Source organism: Echeneis naucrates, chromosome 22, assembly GCF_900963305.1.
Source record: "Echeneis naucrates chromosome 22, fEcheNa1.1, whole genome shotgun sequence".
Taxonomy (NCBI): Eukaryota; Metazoa; Chordata; class Actinopteri; order Carangiformes; family Echeneidae; genus Echeneis; species Echeneis naucrates.
Genome location: NC_042532.1, coordinates 70,379 through 89,845, shown reverse-complemented (window position 1 = coordinate 89,845; position 19,467 = coordinate 70,379). Strand labels below are relative to the sequence as shown.

The 19,467-nt window shown below is 42.6% G+C and overlaps 1 protein-coding gene across 2 annotated transcripts in view; it reads right to left on the bottom strand.

The window, feature by feature from the left end:
• The window catches only part of gabrb1 (gamma-aminobutyric acid type A receptor subunit beta1), an 82,388-nt gene that overhangs the window by 5,523 nt on the left and 57,398 nt on the right, over positions 1–19,467 (bottom strand). For both annotated transcript variants that reach the window (XM_029494529.1, XM_029494528.1), the window contains exons 5-6: positions 2,326–2,408; positions 1,614–1,757 (exon numbers count right to left, since the gene is read on the bottom strand). In XM_029494529.1, the coding sequence (XP_029350389.1) occupies positions 1,614–1,757; positions 2,326–2,408 (227 nt within the window). The remainder of the gene's footprint in view (positions 1–1,613; positions 1,758–2,325; positions 2,409–19,467) is intronic.

Genomic DNA, 19,467 nt, shown 5'->3' with positions numbered 1-19,467 from the left:
GCTGAGTGCCCTGGTGGCTCAGTCCTGACCTGCCTGCTATCCTGGGCTGGTGGCATGCTGTTGGGTACCCTGCATCAGCAACAGTTAGCTAACAACTGCATCCAATGACAAACCATAGCTTACACATACACACACATATATACACTCGCATACATACAAGGTGTACAGCTCACATTGCATGGAAAACCCTGCTCTCACGGTTTGTGTTGATATTGTTGTTGCTGTTGTTGTCCATTTTCATGTGCCACTGTCTTTCCCAAGTTGACAGTGTTGCTGCTGCTGCTGTTGTTGTTTTTGTACCCCCACTCCTATCTTCCCTATCCTGTCCTCTCTTTCTATCCACTCCTAAGCCTCAGCCTCGGTAGCTTTACCAGCAAACTAATATCATTGCCAATAAAGTTAAACACAAATGGCGACAGGAGGAGTATGTCAGACTCCTTCTTTGCAGATTAAAACTGTTTAAGCACAGCAAGGCACCATTAGCATTCATACTTCCTGCCCCAGCTGATGAACAGGCCAGGTTAAAGAAAAGTTTAGTCTAGACCTGCTCTGTAAAGTGCTTTGGAGTAACTTTGTTATGCCTTGATGTTAATACATTTTATTTAATTTTATGTATAAGGGGACACGATCCTCTTTACTCTTCCTGGCATCAATTTTTGGACTTTGTAGACTTTGTGGAGTTTTACACAACAAGCACTTCTCACTTAAAAGGAAACCAAGCAATGATATTACATTTACAAGTTAAAATGATGCCTGGAATAACCTTCAGTGTCTGCAACAGAAAGAGTATTCCAACTAAAAACTTTACAGAGAACCCCTCCAGTTTAATATTAACTCTTCTCAGCAATGCAAACTAGGGATATGTAGTCTCATACACTGTCTAAAAATTACAAGTGTTTGACTGTTAGATATCGAACAGAGTTATTTTATCTACACCCGAGTGTTATCTCTGGGTATACTTTAGGGTCTGGCCTGAGATGGAACGACAGACCTTTAGATGGTAAGGTAAACAAACTAGGAAGGCCCTTGTGTTAGTTGTCCAGAACAACTGTTTTGTCTTACAAGTGGTGAACAGTTAAATTCTAGTCAGTCTTAGACACAGTAAGAGGATGTATCCAGGGCTGATGTCTCTGACTCGTTTAATCAAACTATGATTGTGTTTGACTCCATGTGCTTGTTGTTTGCCTATGTTACACTTGCTTGAGTGATTTAAATAAACATCAAAACCAACAAGGTGTTATCCTTTAAACTTTCTCACCAAACAGTTTACAGATTCCCACCACAGTCTTTGGTGGGATTCAGGTGGTTGGGCAGATTACACAAGGTGAGAGTGATAAAATCATATCTTACAATCCAGAGTAAGACCCACTGTCGATTTTACTGCTGACATCAGATGTCTTTTTCACTACATTGTTACAAATATTGAAGGAAATCTACAAACAAACATTCTGTTTAACTGTATACATGTTAAAACCATATGATACATATGTATTTAATAAGTCAACCAATATTTAATATTGGAATACATGACACCTGACCAATGCTTCTTTCTCTCATTCAACTTTTTCTTTGTCAAGTACCTTTAATACCACATTCTATACCAAGAATTTTACCAGTGGCAAACACAGCCTTCTTGGATAGGGTTTGGTAGTCTATAATGGAGAACTGGGGCAGTTCGATGTTCTCCACTCCAGTGACAGAGCCTCCATTGCTTCCTCCCTGCCAGTAGAACTCAATGTCATCTGTGGTGTATCCATCTGAGGGAGCAGTTGAACACAACAAGTTACACAAGGGCAGGCACTACGTGCATAGAACACTGACTATCACACCTCCAGCTTTGAATCAACTCAAAATGAGAGGCTTTTGTCTGAGCAAGGATGTTAAAAAAAGGTGGAATTACCTCGTCTATACTCAGCTCTGAAGTGTACTGTTCTCAACATTACAGTTCTGAAGACTGTACACAGCTCTGAAAGATACAACTATGATGTCTACAGCTCAGACACAAACGTGGGAAACTCAGTTAATTTTATTGACTGTGATCTGGTTCACTTAGGTCACTTGAATCATTTTGTTGGGAACATCCTGCCAACTTATAATAATAATAATCATCATCATCATCCTTCATCATTGAGGCATGTCCATAAATATATTGGCCACATAATAAACACTAGTGTACTTCAGCTCTAAGAATTGCGCACAGTTCTGAAATCTAATGACTTAAATTTTATCTCTCTCATATGTAACCCAGTCTGAACTACTGAAACTTGAAAGAGACAACAACCGTGACTGTCACGCAAACACACACACAATCTGGGTGACACTTACAGCTCTCTATCTCCAGGGTACAGTTCTGCTCATCCAGGGGGTATCTGCGCAGATCCATCATGCAGGCAGCTGTTGTGGTAATCCTTGTGGAACAGGAAAAAAATCACACTGATCATACTTATTCTTTTCACACTTCCATGACTCAGTCTCAGGAAAGGAAAATGCCTGAGGAAAACACACTGCTCATTAATACCACCTCTGGAAGTCAGCTGCTGCTGCACTAATGACAATGATGATGATGACACCACAGCTCCTGTTCAGTCTGAAAAAATTACAACTTAACAAGGATGCAGTCAATCTAATGTGTGAAAGAAGTAAAGAAACCAGGTTTAGACTCATTACCTGAGTTCTGAACTGTGCGCTAAAGTGGGTCACTGTTAGAATAAATGTACATAAAGTGATTATCACAGTATTGCTCTACTTTTACTAACCCTGCAAGAATGCAGAAACTTGTGTTTTTCTTACAGGAGCTGAGATCATACCTCCTAAGATAAGCAACGACCTTCGAAGAGGAACATGAAGACAGGGAGGAGGCAGGAACTAGATTACTTCGGTTATGAACTAGCTTCTCACTGTGTTTGGTGTGTCATGTTTCAAAGTTGTACCTTGAATATGATTACACAATAAGCATCTATCTACTATGTTGTCACCTTTGCCTTTGTGTTTTTTGTTCTTTTTTTTGGAGGGGTAATTAACTCTAAGTGATTAACTTTTTTCCTTGGCAGCATGGCAGCATAGTGGTTAGCACTGTTGTCCCACAACAAGAAATTGCAGGTTTGGGTCCTGGGCCTGGGGCTTTTCTGTGCGGAGTTTGCATTTTCCCCTGTGCTTGTGTATGTTTCCTTCAGGTGCTCTGGTTTCCTGCCAGCATCCAAAGATATGCATGTATCGGTTAAGTGGTCACTCTAAATTGGGTTAAAAATTGGGTCCAAATTGTCAGTAAGTGTGAGTGTGGGTGGTTGTACATCTCTGTCTGTTGACCCTGCAATGGACTGGCAACCTGTTGAGGGTGTACTCAGCCCTCATCCAAAGTGAGCTGGGATTGAATGAATGAATGTTTTTTCCTTCTGATTCCTAGTTGTTGCCCCTGCCATCCAGCTTTTCCTGCCTCAAAATAAAATTCCCGTTCAAAACCTCTAAACTGCTACTTCTAAGTAAAACAAATCTTTTTCCCACTTTTACTTTAAGTCTGTCACCTGCTTGTGGGTCGGCTACAAAAGAAAGACCTGGCTAGATGGACCCATCATAGTTAGATTCACATCAAAATAGGTTTTGGTGATACCACGCTATTATGATTCAATGTGATGCTGATTAATTTTTGCTATATTTAATCTGATTCAAATGCTGATACTTTCTGTTATTTAAAAAAAAAAAATCCAAATATTAAACTTAAAGATAAATACGATGACAATTATTATCACACAAACTATACCTTGCCATATTTTTTTACTTTATTAGAGTGATCAATACTCACGAGTAGCGTGCGAATATCAGTATATTGATACTCCCATCGCTACTCCACAAGGTCCTCATAGGCCAAGGAACCCCGCTTACCCAACATGAGAAATGCCTATAGAACCTCACGGAAGGCGACCAGGCCATACATATCCTCATGCACCTTTCATTCCAGTACCTACAGGTTCTTGTCACATTGCCAGAACTGATGAGAGACCACTCATTCAAACAGGAATTCCCATCCTTCATCTAGATTCCATGGTCACTGTCAACACAATGAACAGGAGGCTCAAAGTAATCCACAGAACCACTCTTCAGGCCATAATCTTTGTCATGTCCGCCAAATTGGTAGTCACGCACCACTAGCATTAGTTCGCACTTCACTTCCAGTCACTGTTCCTAGTCTATTGTCATAGTCTAGTTGTCATAGTCTGCCTGTTTATGAACGCTCCTGTTTTTTGGATTTTTGGATTAAACGACCTGCCCTTTCACTCCAACCAACCGGTGTACAGTACAGGCCAAAGGTTTGGACACACTTTCCTATTTATTTGAATGAGAAGGTGTGTCCAAACTTTTGGCCTGCAGTGTATGTGCATTTGTAGCATGATTGTGTAAAATCTATCTTGACCCAAGAGAGATAGGCCATGGAGAAGTATATTTCCACATCCTTGAAAGCTGGCACCATCAAAATTTCCTCTTCATTGGGCACTAGCCTCTTCCTTGGTGGGATGGGATTTTTCGGCTCTGCATAAACTTCAATAGCCTAAATAACAACATGGTGAAAAATAAATAATCTTTACAGCTAATAAAATCTGCTTTTCAAGTCCCTGAGGAGCTACCGCAGTAACAATGCTTTATTACTGTAATGCAAAACACCTGGTTAGTATGATAGGAGGCAATAAATAGAAAATAGCCTTGAACCCTCTCTTGGACACTGAGTACCTATCACACCTTTTGGCCTCACCATCAAATCCAGTGTTTCAGACATATGAAGGATGTGTTAAGTAACTTTCTCAACCGTTTTGTTTTGGTCTATTAAGATAATAACCTTATCTTATCATGCACCATGGCTGGGCACTTCAAACATGTTTACCAATTCGACTATACTAGAGAACAGGTTATTTGTCAAGAGTGAGGAGTGTGAGTTTCACATGGATGAAGACAAAAATCAAAGCAGTGACAGAGTTGTCCAAACCCAACAATTTAAATACTTCCTTGGCCTTGCGAGATTCTATCACAGATTCTACTGCAACTATTGTGTACTGGTGGCACTGTAATAATTGGCTCTGTCTTCAGACATCATGTGTCCTCACTCTATACTTTTCCACTGAACCTAAGTTTCTGTTTCTCACCTGTCCACTCAGCTCAGGTCACACAGTATATGTCCTTGAAGGTCAGGAATTATAAGATAACATGACTGGTGTGCATACTAGGAGAAGCATTAAACTTTTCTATCCATTCAGCTATAGTAGGTCTGTTGCAGCAGATACACGCCGACAACAACACTCACACATTGTTTAACACATTCTAAGAACAAGGCATGGACAGTGGTTGGCCTGTCCATGACCCTGGTAACTGGCCAGTTACAGTCGGTTGTGTGAAAGTCCAACCTCTGTACAAGGCAGGCCCAGCCCAAGAAAGATAAATGTGAAACTTTTCCCAATATCTGGGCTCTTTCTGGCTAAGGTCCTGGGGGAGCTCTGTCACTGTTAGCCCAGTGCTGCCTTACTTTACCTGTGACCATAATAAATGTTTCAACTGTAAACTGAAGATTTCTCCAATTCGTTCTTGGGCTTCCAAATGAAAGAATCAGGTCAACAGCACTTCTTTCCTTTCAACTTATCCCCAGCTGAATCTAAAAACAATGTAAGTAACCCTTAGTTGCTGCAGTGAAACTGTAACTGGAGGAGGACTGCCAGACATATGGTAGATAAAATCCAGGTTTGGAAAGCTTGTTTTCAGGTTCTTGGTGCCTCTGTCAGTTTGTCTTCTGGTATTAACCCACAAACCAACAATGCAGAGGGGAAGCCGACCAAGATCTGAAGGCAGCCTTTCACCATGTGGGATCTCATAACCCATCATCCTGGAGCAGAGTTCTGTATAAATTCCCTGCTATAGGTAAGGCAGACTTTATTTAGTACAACAGCAGAGGAAGAGTGACAGGAAATGGGGGAGAGAGTATGGAATATCTGAATATATTTTGTCTACTGTTGTGATTTTGTTTTCTGCTGAAATATGAGTATATATGTTGTCTACTGCTAAAACGTGAATACATATTTTGTTTACTGCTCATTGCAGAATAGTGTAGACTTGTGAACACTGAGGGTTTCATACTCCAGACATTAGTTTGACCTGGAAGGCTCTGTATGTTTGTACATGAGCTACCAGAAAGGTTACAGCTTGATACGAAAATGCTGACACTCATACATTACTCTTACAATACTTGCTTTTGATGACTGCACTCAAGAAGCAGATGCTGCTTAGCCAATGGCAGAACACATTAACACTCACTCCACTCTCCTCCCCTCCCCTTCCTGAGAGCCATCTTAACAACTCCTTCCCTGGTTTAAAGACACACTCCACCCAAAAACAGCCAAATTCGACCCCTTCCCCCTCCCCCCTGTCGGTCACCTCAACAGTGAACATCACAGCTGACGATGTGAGGAGACAGCTGGTGAGACTCCACTCAGGCAAGGCTGCGGGTCCTGATGGTGCAAGCCCAATGGTGCTCAAAGCCTGTGCCACCCAGCTCTGTGGAGTACTGCACCATGTCTTCTGTATGAGCCTGAGTCCACAGAGGGTCCCTGTGCTGTGGAAGACATCCTGCCTAGTTCCTGTGCCAAAGACGCCACGTCCCTGTGGCACCAAGGACTACAGACCAATGGCGCTGACCTCCCACATTATGAAGACCCTGGAGAGACTCATCTTGGAGCAGCTTCGGTCCCTGGTCCTCTACAGTTTGCCTGCCAGCCCCAACTTGGAGTTGAGGATATCATCATCTTCCTGCTCAACCGTGTCTACACTTACCTGGACCAAACGGTGAGCACTGTGAGAGTCATGTTTTTTGACTTCTCCAGTGCATTCAACACCATCCGTCTGGCTCTACTGGGTGAGAAATGTGTTAGATTGTGGACTATCTGACGGGTAAACCATAATTTGCGCGCCTGCGACACTGTGTGTCAGACAGAGTAGTCAGCAACGCTGGGGCTCCACAGGGTACTGTCCTCTTTCTCTTCCTCTTCACCACAGACCCAAACACCACAGATTTCAGCTACTGCACTGAGACCTGCCATCTCCAGAAGTTTTCGGCTGACTCTGCAATGGTTGAATGTATCTGCGGGGGTGATGAAGCTCAATACAATGCTGCTCTGGACGACTTTGTCACATGGTGTGAGCTGAACCACCTGCAGCTCAATGTGACAAAAACCAAGGAACTGGTTGTGGACATGAGAAGGACTAAGGTGCCGATGACCCCTGTTTCCATCCAGGTGGGTCAATGTGGACAAGGAGTACAAATACCTTGGAGTACACATTGACAATAAACTGGACTGGGCTAAAAACACTGATGCCCTCTACAGGAAAGGCCAGAGTCGCCTCTATTTTATGAGGCGTGTTGTGCCTTGGATTGTATATAGTGTTGCCTCTTATCAAGTCTCAATCTAGAAGGAATGTTCTTTACTGTGGAATGACTTGCAAACAATTACCGAAGGAAGGAGTGTAATAATCACTTAATTTGTGGGGGTTTTTTTTTAATTTAAAAAAGGGGAAATAAAAACGTGCTCATTATATACAGGTGCAAGTCAAAGCATAAACTAGTTGAAACAGGTGAGCTTGGATATGTAAATGGAATGGCATGATTTAACAATGATAATTAAGCAGCTGGTGATTCTTGAGGATTTGGGCGAATGAATGGTAGATTGTTTGTTGAACTACAAGGGGGCGTCTGTCTGAGAAAGGAGAGTTCTAAAACTAAAATGTGATTCACTGTTGTCTGTTAGCCATGCCTCGCTCCACTCAGAACAACCTGCTGGGGAAGCAGATAAACACCACCTTACTTGGTAGACGACTCAACCAGCCACGCAAAGAGCAGATGTCCGACTAGAGCGGCTGCATTCATCGTGACTCCATAAAATTTAATTTTGACTACTTTTATTTGGAGACCGACCCACGGTTGTGGTCTGGTTGTCGGAGTAAATTTGGTCCAATTGAATTTCTCCTTTACCATACAGAGCGAAATTACGATGTGGGGAACAGAGAACTCCTCACTGTCGTAGGGTTAGGGAAAGTACTGTACACCCTTTTATTGTTTGGACCAACCATAAAAATTTCTCCTATCTCCATTCAGCACGCAGGCTCAATTCTGTGGGTGCGTCTTGTTTCTTGGAAGGTTCAACTTCACCCTCACCTACCGACCCACCTCCCAGAACTCCCAACCTGATGCCCTGTCTCGCCAGTTTGCGCCATTGGCCGAAGACATCCCAGTGGAGACCATCCTACCATCCTCCTACGTGGTCGGGGTGGCACGGTGGGAGGTTGAACAGTTGGTCCAGGAGGCCCAGCAAGATCATTCTGCACCAGAGGGTTGTCCTCAGGGTCGTCTCTTCGATCCTCATCCGTCAAGGCCCCCAGTGCTCCAATGGGGGCATTCCTCCAAGGTGGCCTGCCATCCCGGCCTCCACCGAGCCCTCTCTCTGCTACAGCAGTGCCCATAACAAGTCTTCACATCAAGCCCCTGCTGGTCTCCTTCACCCTTTGCCCATACCTCATCGACCCTGGTCCCATATCTCAGTGGACTTTGTCGACGGCATACCCCCATCTGATGGTAACACTATACTCCTTACCATTGCAACCGTTTGTCCAAAGCAGTTCACTTCATCCCCCTGGTAAAACTCCCCTCTGCATTAGAAACTGCCAATCTCCTTGTACAACATGTTTTCCGTCTCCATGGTATTCCACAGGATATTGTTTCAGACCGGGGTCCCCAGTTCACCTCTCAGGTGTGGAAGGAGTTCTGTCCGGCACTGGGGGCCTCAGCCAGCTTGTCTTCAGGATACCACCCTCAATCGAACGGCCAGTCAGAACGTGCCAATCAGGACTTGGGGTCCTCCCTGTGGTGTGTGGCTTCTTGTCCGCCTCCTGGTCCGCCCACCTGCTGATAATCATGCTGTTTTAACCTAATGAATCACATACTGTTTTAATATCTGATTTGATACCTCTTACATGTAATATCTATATACAGTATATACAGTATAATCATTATTGAATGAAGGAGATACACTGGGGTTATGGACTTTGTGGTTCGTGTCTGTTCTCCTTTCTCATCCACAGAAAACAGGGACCTGCAACAGCCACTAGGGGCTGATTGCAGGAATGGAGCCAGATAATATGAGGAGGAAGTGTGCAACATGAAGAAGTCACACCCACATACCTCATTTCCTTCGTGTAACCATAACAAAAGCTGGACTAGGGAAAGATAGAGCATCAGACTTTGTGAACTGATGCTTGAGTTGTCTGCTGGTCGGGGAAACATAGTCTGGTCCAGAGCTCTGTAAACAATCTCTTTTTTATAGTATATTTTACTGTTTGTGTTCAAATAAAATATATGAAATTGATTTGGATGTCTCTTGCATCCTTCATCAAACGAATGTGCGAGTTCACTTTGGGAACTCAACAATTCTCAAACCCCAACTAACTGTATCGAATGATCACATATCAAACCAAATCCTCTTATGAGTTGTACCTCAACCCGCATCAGTGCAGGAAGCAGAGATTATAGCTCTCACCCAAGTATGTAAACATTCTCAACATGTGAAATTAGCAAACTCTTACACTGACTCAGCCTACGCGCGTTAGGCTTTTCACTCCACTTTGGGTTTCTCTAAATAACTAAAATGTTTGCTAAAAAAAATATTTACAGATAACTGAAATGTGAATCAGGATCAGAGTTGATTTATTAAACAGATCATTTGAACATTTTTAAACTGAACCAACAAAAGGAGCATAACGCTACTGCTGTGTTTTAAACAGTGCCATGTAGATGTTTTGCATTCAGAGGTTTGCAATGGAGTTGCAGGATTAAGTGGTTTATTTGCCTGTTGAACATAACCACTGTTAAACAATCAGAAAAATAAAGTTTTATTGATCTGATTCATCTCCTTTTACTCTTCGCGGCGCCTCTCTTTATTCACTCTCTAGCTCTTTCAACCACAGCTGCTAATAACACCGTTCATATCACCACTCTCCACTGCAGCGACATTGTGGTCAAACGTGTAATTGTCCCAAAATATTTTGAGCTGCATTTTAGTACTATGCTTCCACCTAGTGGCTACAGTTGTGATGTACATCAAAGTGTGAATCTCATGCCCCACGACTGAAGTGACCATTTTTAACCAGTACCAACTGTATGTGTTGACACATAAGATGGGTATAAGCCATACCAACAAAGTTTGAATCAGCAAATTAAGTTGTAAAATGGCTCACTAGGGATCTCATTCCCAGGTTCCCGAGATCAAACAGATCTGACAAGTGTACCCACTTCTCTAGCAAACATTTATCTACAGTACAGCAAGCACAAGGTCTCAAACACAGGTTTAGAACAGTTTATCTTCCAACCTCACAAGGCTTGGTGGAGCATGCAAATAGCACCCTGAAAATCATGATAGCTAAACAATGCTCTGACAGCGGTTTGAAATGGTTTGAAATGGCCCCAAACTCAGTCTCTCTCAGTATGAACTGCTGAAAGGCAGGAAAATGTCTTGTCCGTTTACCAGTTCTCCTGTAGCTGAACCACATCTAAAAGCAAGTGGAAATGTCTGCCAATATGAGGGCACTCAGTAATGTAGCCCAAAGTCTCTCCCAACACGTACCTGCTATCCTAGAGCAAGGGCAAAAAAAGACCTCACCTCCCCTGGAGCCAGGTGACTGGATCTGGCAGAAAGTCTTCAAAGTCCAGTGTAACATGTCCAGATGGGTTAGGTGAAAAAGGCTACATCTCATGTGGTAAAAGTATCCAAAAATGGGAAGCTGAGTAAGTGGATAAGCATACATTCAAATACTGTGCCCCCTCAGCTCCAAAGAGAAGCCTGTAACAGATCCGTACCAACCTATCTCACATCCATGCTGATTAGTTGGCCATAATGGCTTCTTTACCATGGTGTTCTTTAGGCGCAACACTCCGCTTTTTTGTTTTAATCAGAATTATCAAAGTAACACCTATATGATGGCTACTTCAGCCTCAAATAACATCTCTCCCTCTAGTGCTTTTTTACTCTATCGATCTAAACAGGCTATAGGTGCTGCAAATGTCAATGACGATTTCTCTAAACCACTTCCTAAAACCACTTGTGACCATGCTATTTTGATGGATTTTCAATCATAGAATGCGGCAAGAACAAAAATACTTTCAAGGCCATCCATGATACCTCTGTGTAACTAAAGGACAATGTGAAGCTTATAAAAATGGTTGTAACAGTTGGGTTCTCACCCTAGTAAACACAGAACAGGATTGGGGTTATTCAAATCCCTTAAAAAATCCAACCCCACTCTTAAACAACACACTTCTCTCTTTACGATCAGAAATGCACAGACCAAGAATTTTACCCTAACCATGAAAAACCCAGTGTTTACAAATAATGGAACTTATGTCCTTGGTGCACGTTGCTCCGCTGGCTCATATACATGAGGTCAATTGTCTATAATAGTAACAAGTGGTCTAGCTCTAACAATAATAATGTCACTGTTAGTCCTAGTCAACCAGGCCTTGCACCACTAAGCATTTTTACTAAACACACCCGTTCCTCTTAAGTAGCTGATTTTGGAAACTGGTTTTAAAGAAGAGAATTTGCGCTCTAGTTACTCTTATGGCCCCTCTAACCTCTTATCATATCTTACCTGTTAGTCGATCTGACCTGCCCAGCCATGTTACTAACATTGCAAATTTACGATATCACCGGAAACAAATGCTCCACACCTTTTGATCTATATGGTAGTTTCCTGGTTTGGATGGACTCTATTGGTGTCCCCAGAGGTATCCTTAATGAAAACAAACGTGCAGATGAAGTAGTGGTCTATTATCAACAAAAACGTGGTCAGGATTAACTATGTTCACTTTAATCAACAGCGATTAACACTAGAAATGCCAGGGGTCAATGTATACTTCAAAAAGCCAATGGGTAAAATTTACCCATTTTTAGAATGCATTTATTTTCAAAGTACAAGGTTAATTTATTTATCATTCTACACCACAGATTTGCACAACAAAATGCTAGCTGTGGTGTCTTCATGAAATTACATGACAATGAAATATATATAACAATTAATTTTATTTGTGATGCACTTTTCTGCACAGAAGATAAAATAGTATGGAGTTAACAATTAAAAAATACGAACCCCAAATATATTTAACTTATATTTAACGCACACACACACTTTCTCCTTTCTTTTTTTTTTCTCTGTCGCGCTGCTCAAACACACTTTGTGCAAATATTCAGCACCTTCGCTGAGCACTTCCCACAAACAGGATCCCCGTACTTAAGGCATTTGCAGAATACTTTATTCTGATTGCAGTTAGCCTTCAACATGCAGGTCATCCTCCTGCCCTCTTCTGCATCAGCAAGGAGCAGCGACATGTCAATGTGTGGCATCTGTTTTGGTGCCATCCATTCAGCGTGCAGCTCCTGGGCCAGCCGGAGCATGAAGTCCCTTCTGGGGATGTGGTCACCCATGCAGCTCCGGTACTGCACCCAGGCATTAATCACGGCAAGAGCCAACGCATTCTAGAACACCACAACGGTATATATAACTGTATTATTTATATGGGTACATTTTACCAACTGGCACTTAAAGATAAAGATTTTCGACAAATAGCCAGATAAAGATTGCTATTTATAACAATAGGGGGGGTCCCTAACACACTTTTAGGAAAAGTGAAAGACTGGAGGGCTTGAATATTTCATGGAAAAAGTGAAATACAATTAAAAGACAGCTGGGGGTAAATTTTTCCCGTTTACGGTTCTGCTGTTAAACAACGTGACTACAGATGCAGTTGCTGGCCTAGCAGCCCGAATCCAGGCCTCCTCTATAATAACCTGACAAAATGGAATGGCAGTTGATTTCTTATTAGCTGAAAAAGGGGTTGTCTGTGCCATGTTTCGCAATCAGTGCTGTATCTTCATCCCATACAACACTGCTCCCGACGGTTCAGTCCACCATGCCCTTAAAGGCCTCCAAACCTTAGCCACCGAATTAAAAGAGCACCCTGGGGTTGAAGGGAGATTAGATGATATTCTGAATAGTTTTTTTGGTAGATGGAAGACTTGTATTGTAGCTGTGCTTACCTCTCTTATCTCAATCTTTGCTGTACTAGCTTTTCGTGGTTGTTGCTGTTCTCCTTTTCTGCACTCATTGGTATAAAGCAAGGCCTTCTGGTCCAGTCTTGGAAAAACGGCTGTGGTATTGTATGGAGAAAACCTGAGATCAGACTGTGCAAACTATTAAGCTGTGATTCTTTGGATTCATGCTTAACTCAGTAGAGAGATTTCTCCTGCATTTGTGGATCAGATTTACCAGTCCAGCCTCTTCAGCCTGGACACCTTATGGTGTTATATTGTGATAGTCAGTCTACAATAAAGTTTAAATCAAATCAGATTTATTTATATAGCACCAAATCATAACAAAGTTACATCAAGGCACTTTAGCAGGTCTAGACCAAACTCTTTATAAATTATTGAAAGAGACCCAACAGATCCCCCAATGAGCAAGGACTTGGCGACAGTGGCAAGGAAAAACAGAAACCTTGGGCAAAACCAGGCTTAGGGCGGCAGGCCATCTGCCTCGACTGGTTGGGGAGAGAGGGAGAGAGAGAGCGAGCAAGAGTGAGAGACGTGGGGGGGGGCGGGGACGCTAGCGGAAGGAGAGAATGAGAGCAGGAGAGGGGGATATTCAAAACAGGTGTAGGAAGGAACATGGTGCTGCATGAAGTTCATGGAAATGATGCTGTAGTATAGAATTCATGAGGATAAGAGAGCAGCAGGCACTGCAGGAACATGGGATGGCACTGAGTCACCACCTGCAGGATGAGGACAGGGAGAGAGCTGGGAGAGACAGAGACTTCGAGAGAACGTGGTTAGTGAATGCAGTACACGTTTAGAACTTGGAGAAATGGGGATTTCTAAGAAGCATGGTTATTGTCATCACACACAAGGGGGGAGAGAGGGAGAGAGAGAGATGCTCAGTCATTCCTCCAGCAGTCTAGGCCTATAGCAGCACTGCTAAGGACTAAATGAACTTTTTAATTATAAGCTTTGTCATATAGACACGTTTTAAGCCTGGTCTTGAAAATTGCTAAAGGGTCCACCCCCCGGACCGATACTGGAAGTTGGTTCCATAGAAGAGGAGCCTGATAACTGAAAGATCTGCCTCCAGATTTACTCATGGAGAATCTAGGAATAACAGGTAAACCTCCATCGAGAGAGTGGAGTTTGCCTACTAGGACAATAAAGAACTATGAGCTCTCTTAGATATGATGGAGCTTGGCCATTAAAAGATTTATACGTTTACAGAAAGGATTTTAAATTCTACTCTACTTTAATATTCATTCTGAATCAACTGAAGGCCTTTCAGAGATTTGTTTGGACATCCAGATAGTCATGAATTACAGTAGTCCAGCCTAGGAGTTACGAATGCATGGACTCGTTTTTCTGCATCCTCTTGAGAGAGGATGTTTCTGATTTTCCTAATGTTTCTCAGGTGGAAGAAAACTGCCCTACTGACTTGTTTTATTTGAGGGACAAAGGACATGTCCTGGTCAAAAATTACTCCAAGGTTTCTTACAGTGGAGCTAGAAGCCAAAGTAATGCCGTCCAGACTGATTAGATGATTCTCTGAGGTGCTAAGAGCCGAGTACAATAACTTCAGTTTTGTCAGAGTTAAGGAGTAAAAAATTTTGGGTTATGTCATCTGCATAAAAGTGGAATTTGATGCTGTGTTTCCTGATAATGTTGCCAAGAGGAAGCAGATAAAGAACGAAGGGGATTGGTCCAAGTACCAAACCCTTCGGGACTCCATAACTGACCCACAGTGCATGAGGAGGAGTTATTGTTAACATGAACAAACTGATGTTTATCTGATAAATAGGATTTGAACCACCTTAGTGCAGTTCCTTTAATGCCAATTTCATGTTCCAGTCTCTGTAGTAAAATATTATGATCTATGGTGTCGAATTCAAATGAATTCACTATGGCCACACTGCGTTCGAATCTCGACAATGCTGCCCCTCTGAAAAAGAAAGTATTCAATCTGAGGAGGCTGGCTCCCTGGTATAATCCGCAGACATCAAAGAAATTAGAAAGAAATTGGTATTCCAGTAAGTCAGAAGAGTCTCAAAGAGCCTGGAAAGATATACAACATATAAAAAAGCTCTCAGCAGTGCTAGAAATTCATATTACTCAGCACTCACAGAAGAAAACAAGAACAACCCCAGGTTTCTCTTCAGCACTGTAGCCAGGCTGACAGAGAGCCATAGCTCAGTTGAACCAGTGATGATTTTATTAACTTTTTTATCTCTCAGAGCTAACTTCTATAGTTTCATCATCCAGACCATCAACCTGTCTGTTAGACCCAGTACCAACTAGCCTCTTTAAAGAGATCTTTTATTTAATTGAGCCGTTCATTCTAGATTTGATTAATCTGACTTTATTTCTGGGTTATGTACCTCAGGCACTTAAGACCCCGGTCATCAAACCCCAGCTTAAAAAGCCTAATCTTGATCCAGATGTTTTGGCAAACTATTAGACCCATATCGAACCTTCCATTTATTTCTAAAATCATTGAGAAAGCTGTAGCAAAACAACTACACGAGCATCTGGAACAGTTTGTTTGACGAGTTTCAGTCAGGATTTAGAGTCCATCATAGCACAGAAACAGCGCTGGTTAAAGTCTCCAATGACATTCTAATTGCCTCAGACAATGGATCAGCCTCCATACTTCTCCTTCTAGATCTTAGTGCTGCATTCAACACCATAGATCATAATATTTTACTGCAGAGACTGGAACATGAAATTGGAATCCTACTTGTCACATAGACATTAGTTTTTTCATGTTAACAACAGCTCCTCCTCATGTACTGTAGTCAGTCATGGAGTCCTGCAGGGTTCAGTACTTGGACCAATCCTCTTTATGCTTTATCTGCTTGCTCTAGGCAATATTATCAGGAAACACAGCATCAACTTCCACTGCTATGCAGACGATACTCAGCTGTACCTATCAATGAAGCCAAATGAAGTCACTCAGATAGTCAGACTGCAGGCAAGTTTTGAAGACATAAAAGTCTGGATGACTGGAAATGTTTTACTTCTCAACTCTGACAAAACAGAAGTTATTGTACTTGGCCCTAAGCACCTCAGAAAAATACTATCTAATCATCTAATCAGTCTGGACGCATCACCTTGGCTTCCAGCTCCACTGTAAGAAACCTTGGAGTAATTTTTGACCAGGACATGTCCTTTGTCCTTCACATAAAATAAGTTAGTCGGGCAGCTTTCTTCTACCTGAGAAACATTAGGAAAATCAGAAACATCCTTTCTCAGGATGATGCAGAAAAACTAGTCCATGCATTTGTAACTTCTAGGCTGGACTACTGTAACTCATTACTATCTGGATGCCCAAACAAATCTCTAAAAAGCCTTCAGTTAATTCAGAACGCTGCTGCACAAATATTAACAGGAACTAGGTAAAGAGATCATATCTCTCCTGTGTTAGCTGCTCTTCATTGGCTGCCAGTAAAATATAGAGTAGAATTCAAAATCCTTCTTTTAACATATAAATCTCTTAATGGCCAAGCTCCATCATATCTCAGAGAGCTCATAGTTCCTGACTGTCCTAGCAGGCAACTCCACTCTCTAGATGGAGGTTTACTTGTGGTTCCTAGAGTCTCCAAGAATACATCTGGAGGCAGATCGTTCAGTTATCAGGCTCCTCTTCTATGGAACCAACTTCCAGTATCGGTCGGGGGGGTGGACTCTTTAGTAATTTTCAAGACCAGGCTTAAAACTTTCCTGTATGACAGAGCTTATAATGAAAAAGTTAAAGTCTACTACTCGACTCTTTAGCTATGCTGCTGTAGGCCTAGACTGCTAGGGGAAGGACTGAGCTTCTCTCTCTCTCTCACTGTCTGTCTCTCCCCCTCTCCCTCTTTCTCTCTCCCTCCCTCTCAGTCGCTCTCCTTTCCTCCCCCCTTGCATGCACTGATAAGAACCATCCTTCTTAAAGAACACAGTTTCACCCAGTTCTAAGCATTTATACTGCATTTACTAACCATGTTCTGCCAAAGTCTCTGTCTCTCAGTTCCTCTCCTCTCTCTCCCTGTCCCCATCCTGCGGGTGGTGACTCATCGCCATCCCATGTTCCTGCAACACCTGCTGGTCCCATATTTCATGAATTCTGTATTACAGCTCAACTCCATGAACTTCATGCAGCAACATGTTCCTGCCTATACCCCCCCCCCCCCATGCCTATCTCTCTCTCTCTCCCACTCTCAATCCAACCGGTCGAGGCAGATGGCCGCCCCCCCTGAGCCTGGTTCTGCTCGAGGTGTCTGCCTCTTCAAGGAAGTTTTTCCTTGCCACTGTTGCCAAGTCCTTGCTCATTGGGGGATCTGTTGGGTCTCTATATGTAAAGTGCCTTGATGTAACTTTGTTATGATTTGGCGCTATACAAATAAATCTGATTTGATTTGATTTGTTTAGACAACTCAGGCTAATCAGAAGTCATGAATGACAGCTGAGGTCTGTAAAAGAGGGATGCTGGCTTGGGATGTGGGGACAAACCAACACTCAGATCAGCAAGATCAGAACACTCCAAGACCATTAAGAAGACAAAGCTGGCTTATCGATATAAAAATAAATAGATAAATTAATTAATTAAAAAACTCTTTAAGGGTATTCAGATCATAGTCAGTACTAGCTGTAGTCAGTCATGCCTCCCTTTCTATCAGGCTGAATGAGTTCTATGCTCTGAATGACACACCAGAGGAAACCCATCCTTCCTGTTGGTGAGCAATCATTCATTCTGAGCACAGCTCATGTGTGGAGGACACGAATGAGGCCAACCCGCAAAAGCCTGCAGGACATTATGACATCCCCAGTTGAGATCTAAATGAACCCAGCTTTTAAGTGGCTTCACTGATATTACTCACATCTTTCTTCAGCAAGCAGTTGCTTCCACAGGTAAAAGTGTGTCACCATTGTACCAGTGCCGAAAAACTCCATCACTTCCTGCCTGATCATCTATCATGCAGTGGCACCAGCATTTGTCAAGGCTGATCACCGCTGATCAGCAGCTCAGTTGTGGTGAGGGCCAGCAGCACCAAATTTACATAAATTCAATATGTTCTCCTGGAATTATCTCTCAATTTGCTCATTACTCTCTTACAGTTGAGTTTATTTTCCAGTGTCCATTCCTTTCAAGTGTCTCTATACAGTGTAACCCTTTAGTTTGTTGCCTCAATTTCTGGAGCCGTCCAAGGTTTCCAGAGTCTTTGGCAAACTGATTACATTCTCACTCGACAATCACTTCCACTACCATCGGCTCACCCAGAACTCCGTCGGTCAACCTCTTTGATCAGCGCCTATCTCGTCACTGGTATTTGTTGCAGGTGCATGTTCAGGGCAGTCTTCCTCTGAGGACTCTTGCAGAGTCTCTCCAGGCTCAGCAGTGTTCAGGCTCAAAATCCACATTGTTGGCCTGCTTTCCACTTATTCAGGTTCTCTCTCTTGCATCCCCTGATCTGGTACCAATTTCTGATGTGGTTAGGGGTGACTTGGAAACTGGCACACTAGCTTGACATCCTCACTGCTTTCACTGTCTGAACCCTCCATTAATGAACTGCACAGTATTGATAGTAAAGTCTGATTAAAGCACTACACCTCAAAAGGGAACCATCTTTCTTGAAGACGATCACCACTGGAATGAACCACTCTGAGTCGGATGACTCAAAAACCCCAATCCTCAGCATTTTCCTCCACCTCTGTCTGCAGTTCTGTCAAGGGACATGGTAAGGGCGTTGATAAATTGGCTGTCCATCTTTCAGCAGAATCATGTGCTCCACCAGAATCATCTTGCCTTAAATGGCAACAAATAAGGATGGCAGCTCATTAAACGCCTGAAGGAGCTGGTCTCAGGGTTAGGGTTAGGGTTAGGGTCTCAGAGGTCTCAAATGCGCCAGCACAGGATTTGAGGATGCTCTTAAGGTCTCCTTCTCCTGTTTCAGGATATCAGGAGATTAGTTTGGTGGGTTTGCTTTGTTTTCTTCTTCTACGCCTTGTAGGTGACTGGACCCATCCTCCAAATAATGGTGCACAGTCCTTCCCATTTTGCGAACGCTTGTGGCTGAAGAAACAGAGGGACATTTTGGACAGGCTGGAACTACCACTGTCTGGCCTGTTTGTTGTACCAGGCGCGTGCACACATAGACATTAAACATTAAAGGGGGCTTGAGCACCCTTTCTTCAGGAAGAGAAAGGGCCTTTTTTTCTGGGGCGTTTTTTTTTTTTTTTTTTTTTTCCTAAAAAATGTTTTCCTCTCTCACTTATATTAATATACATTCCTGTTTTGGCATAGTTTCCTGTCAAATAAATATAAATTAAAACAATAACTCCAAATCGCAGGTCGGGAGATAACGCTTAATGCGCT